Source organism: Agaricus bisporus (genome assembly GCF_000300575.1).
Source record: "Agaricus bisporus var. bisporus H97 unplaced genomic scaffold AGABI2scaffold_7, whole genome shotgun sequence".
Taxonomy (NCBI): domain Eukaryota; kingdom Fungi; phylum Basidiomycota; class Agaricomycetes; order Agaricales; family Agaricaceae; genus Agaricus; species Agaricus bisporus.
The window spans coordinates 63,334-70,044 of record NW_006267370.1 but is presented as its reverse complement, the minus strand read 5'-3'; the positions used below and the strand labels follow the sequence as shown (position 1 = coordinate 70,044).

The following is a 6,711-nucleotide window of genomic DNA, read 5'->3' as shown; positions in this document are numbered from 1 at the left end:
GTGACAGTATATTCTCATTGCGACTGGTCATCAATGACACCGTATTCTCATTGTGACTGGCTACGTAGTGATAATATATGTCCCAGTTTCAAAGTATACTGGTACTGTGACACTGTATTCTCATTACGACTGGCTGTCAATGACACTGTATTCTCATTGTGACTGGCTATGTAGTGATAATATATATTCCATTTTCAAACCGGAATGGATAATAAATATCCCAGTTTCAAAGTATACTGGTACTGTGACACTGTATTCTCATTACGACTGGCTGTCAATGACACTGGATTCTCATTGTGACTGGCTGTCAATGACACTGTATTCTCATTGGGACTGGCTGCACAATGATAATATATATTCCATTTTCAAACCGGAATGGTACTGTGACACTGTATTCTCATTACAACTGCATAATGATCTCAGATATACCATTTTCATAGCACTATGTACTTGTCAAGTCTTAATCCCATTCATCTAAGTCATCTGGGCTAATCCTACTCTCCACATTCTCATCATCTCCATCATACTCAACCTCTTTATCTCCTTCTTTTTCTTCCTCACCTGTTCCATCAGTTGTATCATCCATGGTAGAATAATTTTCAGCCCACCCAGGTTGAACACCATGCTTTAGAAGCAGTGGAAGCCACTTTCGTATGCAACTCTTTGCTAGCTTTACTACTAAGTGAGCTTGGCGTTCTGCATAAGCTTCAATACCTTGTTTGAATACCTGATCATCTTCAACTCCACTTAATTTGCGCGAGCGCCACCACTGAGCTTTCCACTCCAAGTAAGAAACTACTCTCCGCATCTCCTCTATCACCAGGAAAAACTCCTCATTCCAGCGATCATGGCGTGCTTTTACCTTGCACCACTCTGTGCGCAATGACTCGTTTACACCATCATCTTGAACTTGTTTACCTTTCCCAACAAGCCAAATCCAAGACATCTTGTAGTTGTGGCTAGGTATATCTTCATCTTTACCTGGCCCACGTATGTCTTCTACATTTAATGGTTGAAATCTTGCAAGTGCCGGATCATTAGGTTGAAGTGCCAAAAGAGAATTATAGGCTGTTCTATAAGTTTCAGCAGCATGTTGAATGCGAAGATGATATCGGCTAGCTAGTTCTCGCATACGTGTATTCGCCTTGTTGCCAGACCCAGAGACATTGAGCTTTTTGAATGCCATGAGTCCAGTCACAGTTCGCCGGCCTTGACAGATTTTTTGCAGTGCTTCATCAGCCTGAGCAATGCGAAGACAAGATTCCTTCTTGCCCAACAAAGAAATATCAGGCAGATTTCGGATTGGTAATGAAAGTGATGAAGGCAAGTAAAGAGAAAGGTACTCCGGAGATGGAGTTTTATCGCGATTATCGGAACTGGATGATTCTAGAAGTGGTTGGACACTGGGCATATACGCTTGTTGAACTTCTCGCCACTGCAAAATTCGCTGCATCAATGAATTTCTTTTTACTTGCAGATTGGCAGTGGCACTAGTAGACTTTGAATCACCGCATAGCCTTAGTTTACGCCTGTAAAAAGCTGTGAAAACCATGAACACAATGAAATCACTTGAATACATACTGCTGTTCCTCGAGCTCTAATCCTTTGACTAGAAATTCAGTCACAGTTGTCGAGTGAGCTGAAATCACGCCTTTTGCTCCATCAGCAGCATCTTCTTTTGCAAGTTCAAGTTTGACATCTTGTACCGTGGTTTCTATCACCAAAGACGTTAGGATATTGAAGTCAGGAAACCATCGGAATCACACATACCTATAATTGGATCTTCATATGGATTTGGTACAGAGCCGAGCAGTGATTTCTTCAATCGGGCAGCCTCCCAATCCTTCACCATCTTTGACCACTTCTCTCTTGTTGACAACGGAAAGGTATCTGAAAATAGATCAAACTCATCACAAGTCTTCTTCTTCATCATCACAGCATCTTCAAAATGTTTTGCGAAAACTGTACCTGTTCATTCTCTCAGACAATGGCTCAGAATGAAAAGATAAACGTACGAAAACCAACTATCTTGCGAAAGTTCCAATGATTCCAGTGGTCATTCAGAGTCTCACGTCGCATTGCTGGCCCCATCTCCCGTGTACTTGGTGCAAGCATGTTTGTATGAGCCCAAACAGTCTCAATGTCCTCCCCACATGTCCTTCCAACTCCGGGAATGTTGTTCAGTGAGTAATTGTTGCGGCAGGATGAACCATGGCCATTAGCATGCCAGCTTGGAATCCCAATGTCAACCATAGTCTTCGAAGGCAGCTTCAGTTCTTCAGGATACGAAGAGGTACGGGCTTCGAAGTGTTTTGACCACTGGCAGCCAATATCATATGAGATAAGGACTTGTAAAACCATGATACCAAGGAGTGAAGAAAGGATGAGGTAGTCTATTGAACAATATCTAATAAATCCATCAGTCTAGCTTCACAAGCTGAGAACAGGCGAAACTCACTTTTCCCCCTTCGAGAGGTCAACAGCACCATTTCGCCTCACAAGCGAGTGTCGTGAACAAATGGCGAGTGCAACACCATTGACGTTATATCCTGGTATGGAAAGGTTTGCTCTAGCAATAGCATTATGGTCAGATGAGCAAGCGTTCATCTGCGCTACACTTTAGCAGTTTTCGCAACTGAGAATGAGCAGGCATACCTCTTGTTGACCGGCTTGACCTGCTACATGAGCTGTGTATCTCGAATTCTCCACGTAGCAGCCAAGACCAGGGTCCAGCTCAGTATCCTTAATTCCACGATCCTTCCCTTTGAGCTTGAAATTAGCGTCAATAGCTATAAAGAGTGTGAAAAGAAACCTTTAGATGATCAGCATTGAATCGAGCCTGAAGATAGTGAACTACATACTGCAGCTCCTTAGGGGTCTTCTCCCATCCTCGTCGTAAATTCTTCCCAGGCTGCGGACAGGCAGGGCACTCTAACGCGAGCTCACCCTCCTGAGTTTGAGATGCACCATAAGAACCATGGGAACGCCCAGCATGCTTGAGAGTCTTGAGATGCCGCCAGGTGCGAAAAGCGTGCTGGAACTCGGGATAACGATACTAATCACTAGTTAGCAAATTGATAAGATAAAATTCATCCTGAACACCTACAACAGCCTTGCCTAGCGCCATGTTATCGCTCCGATGTAATAGGGTATGATAGAAGTCATACAATGTCGTCTTCCCTTGAAGCGTGAGTTTGTGAAAAAGATCCAAAACGTCAAACGTGAAGGCCATCTGAGGTCGCTCGGTCGATGCTGGGAACCAACCAGCACGTAGAAGTTGTAAAGGTTGAGCAGGTGGAGCGAGGGGAGCGGGACAGTCGCAGAATGCAACGTTCACCGGGACTATACCATGGCCAGTGAATACTATGAAATTGACTGGACCCGATTTGGGAAAAGGACATGGGGATCCATCATGTCCGAGCTGGAAGCGTAGTCCCAACTGTTGAAGTGGTATGTTGTCGAAAAATTGTCCGTTCCAAACCTAATCATCAAGTAAGCAAGGCTGGCTACCACATCAAAATGCACGATCGACTCACTTGTGCACGGTGGAACGGTAGGTTTGCATGTGCTTGAAGGAGGCAGTCTTTGCAGTAAAGAGTGGAACGACTGAAGCAGTCGCAGCAGCGGTAGATACCCTCTTGAGAGGGGCATTTGTTACAGTTTGTTGCGCCGTCTTTGGATCCGAGCCCTTCTAGCCGGATGAGCTCGCTGAGATATACATCTCGATGGGAACACCATCCATCTAGCTTCGACTACAAGCGGGATAGTCGATGATGAGTTGGTAAGGTAATTTGGCAGACAATGGCAACTCACAGCAGTCGTATTTATCTGCCGAGGTCTTTTCTTGGGCAGGGATTCTCCGAGCACCTCTGACTGCCCTGTAGCAAACTGGGCTGTAGCAAACTCGCCAGGGAAAGAGTCGTCCAATGCCGCAGTACTGCCTACATTGAGAGTGGTATCACTTTTGCTGGAACCGGACGGCGTGGTGCGTGAAGAAGCTGGAGTATCTTGTTGGATTTGATGTATGGCATTCTTCACTTTGACCGACCCAGTTTTGACGCGAACGGATGTCACACGAATCCTCTTGCGATCCTGCTTCGGGTCTTCAACGAATTGCTGCCGAGAGGATTGGTCCCGCTTCTGAGGACAGTGTGGACCCGGTGCAGAGGCACCAGAGGTAAGAGACTGCTTTGCGTCTAATCCGCCAAACGATAAAGAATATTGGAGGTTAGCCAGCGCGAACAACATACCAAAGGCAACAAAGCAAACGTACCATTAGTAGGGGGCATTTATGACTGACCTAGGCCGGATGGGGGGGGGCGAGAGGTATATCCCTTACTCGAATGGTGAGCGAGTAAACGAGGGAAGTTGAACACCTACCGCACGTGAGAGAATAGCCATCGAACCTGTCACGAACCCTCCCCGCCGTCAGCTCTGGTTCAAAGCTTTGTCTATGCCATACAAGCATTTTGGTCTTGTTAACGCGACCTTTCCTCACTCACAGCTATAACACTTCACCATAGCCGATGAACCAGAATATGAATCCCTCCCCCCAAATGCTGGTATGACTGTCAGTAAACGCCCATCCTCGGGCATGTTTGTTTGTCTATTAACGTGTTCTCGCTTCAGGTCAACATACTTGCTGGCGCCCTTGTGAGTCGTCGCGCTCTCTCGACATTGGCATATTTTGCTCACTTTCCTGCAGGCTGGTATATCATAACATGCTGTCATGTTTCCTATCGACAGTATCAAAGGACGCCGTGCAGACAGTTTCTCTTTGTGAGGTTGCTCAATCTTGCTTGGACAGACACGCATGCAGGTTTTCACGGCTTCACCGGTGGCAGTCTAAAGCGGCATTGGTAATGCCTTTACACGAATATCGTCAACAGAAGGGATGAGGACATTGTACCGCGGCGCTCCTTCTGTCGTGGTTGTTAGAACTTTGCCAGAATGTCACGGCGTCACGCTGTCACATCTGTCACACTTTTTATTACATAATAATTTCCCTCTGCTGCTACAGTTCGATGGAGGCTAAACTATCGGCACACTGTTAAAATGGCGCAAGCTACGGATCTACCTATCGAACTCGTAGATCTTATCTTATCTTTTCTACCTCCGAATCATGCGGAGCAAGTACAATGGCGGAGGAGGGCAGCGGCCATAGGAAGGGAGCCTAGGCCAACCGACTGGAACCTATCCGGTCACCAGTGTAGAATATGCGGAAGGATGACGTTAGCAATGTGGGACGCGGAAGAGGGAAAGGCGTGGGTAATTCAGAGATGGTCGTCGTGGGGGGCTAGGTACTGGGAACTAGCAGGGTTCTTCATACTATGTCCGTGCGATGCGTTGATAGGAAATTACTTTGGTTACTATTGGTTTGTGTGAACGGATTACCTGTTTGAGAGTTGTTTGTACTTGTGGACACTTTTATGGTTTGTTTGGTCTTGTTGACGTTTTTATGATCAAAGTTGTTCTTGTTTACTTTCTTCTTACTCCACTCTTCTTTTCTCATGTCAAACGCTTTCCTTCCCATGTCAATGTATAATTAGTTTTATTTCTCATATGATGCTTCTTTTCTCATGTCAAGTATATAAATAGTTACCTAGGGTAGTTGGTCTGTGCGCCGTAGTCTAGGTATATAAAGTAGGTAGAAACTTGTAGAAGACTCTGTCGAGTTCTCTTAGGTTCACGCCTAATAAAACTTTTGTTACTCTTCTCTTGTTCTTAAGTTCAGGTGTGACCTGTGACATCTCAGTCACAGTCGCCCTAACAGTGGTGGGTGCTGGTCCGGCGCACAATGTTCATTTTGGTACACTAGAGGTAGTCAAGGAGCTAGCGGGAGGGAACGAGGCCAGAAATCAGTGGCTTGTGCACTGTGTGTTCCTATGTTATTTTTCTGCCACATTGACGCTGACATGTCTTCCATAGCATTGACCGGCGCTTCTGCCACGATTGCCAGCGATGCACTTATGAATCCGTTTGATGGTACGTCCCCATTGAAGATCCGCTCAGAGCGTTAATCAAACCTCATGTTCCATAGTCATCAAGCAACGTATGCAACTCCATAAGTCAGAGTTCTGTTCGGGCTTAAAATGCGCAACAACGGTGTACCGAACTGAAGGCCTTGCTCAGGCTTTCTATGTCTCATATCCGACCACCTTTGCCATCTCCATACCCTTCAATTCTGTGCAGTACACTGTTTACAAACAAGTGAAGCATTTCATGAACCCCCTTAGCGAGTATTTTCCAGTGAATGCATCAGCAAAAAAGATTTTTTCTTAATTGTTCTTAATTGGTCATTAAGAAACAATTAAGAACAGATACCTTTCTGAATCTTCTTAATGATACTTAGGCCTGTGTATCTTAAGGTTCTTGGAAATGACTTAAAAGTCACTTAAACTGTACTTAGTTGATGTCTTTCTCATAGATATAAAAATATTGACATAAAGATAGATTAGTCAAAAGTCATATTAAAGTCACTCAAGTACATAATTAAGACACTCAAGGTCAACTAAGACAATAATAAGAAGCTTAAAAGTGAATAAGTCAACAAAGTGATTATATTAGCATAGTAAATAGAATACATTGGATACAATCTATACAAAAGGATGAGATGGGAAGATGAGGGAGTGATGATGAGGGAGTGATGATGAAAAAAGGAATAGTCTACAAGTAAGAAATGAGTATGAAAACATACAGAGATAGAGAGCA

The 6,711-nt window shown here is 44.7% G+C and overlaps 2 protein-coding genes across 2 annotated transcripts; one reads left to right on the top strand and one right to left on the bottom strand.

The window, feature by feature from the left end:
* Nucleotides 1-604: 604 nt before the first annotated feature.
* AGABI2DRAFT_47493 (hypothetical protein) lies at nucleotides 605-3,752 on the bottom strand (the record flags this gene model as incomplete). The annotated part of the gene is made up of 9 exons (XM_006462260.1): nucleotides 605-1,529; nucleotides 1,570-1,714; nucleotides 1,771-1,968; nucleotides 2,016-2,407; nucleotides 2,459-2,607; nucleotides 2,656-2,812; nucleotides 2,862-3,055; nucleotides 3,107-3,481; nucleotides 3,537-3,752. Coding segments are annotated over 9 exons (2,751 nt in total), but the record flags the coding sequence as incomplete, so codon positions are not given.
* Nucleotides 3,753-5,055: 1,303 nt separating this feature from the next.
* AGABI2DRAFT_179124 (hypothetical protein) lies at nucleotides 5,056-6,282 on the top strand (the record flags this gene model as incomplete). Its single annotated transcript, XM_006462259.1, has 4 exons — nucleotides 5,056-5,332; nucleotides 5,735-5,875; nucleotides 5,929-5,985; nucleotides 6,041-6,282. 4 exons carry the CDS (start codon nucleotides 5,056-5,058, stop codon nucleotides 6,280-6,282), a joined length of 717 nt encoding a protein of 238 aa, XP_006462322.1.
* Nucleotides 6,283-6,711: the final 429 nt, after the last annotated feature.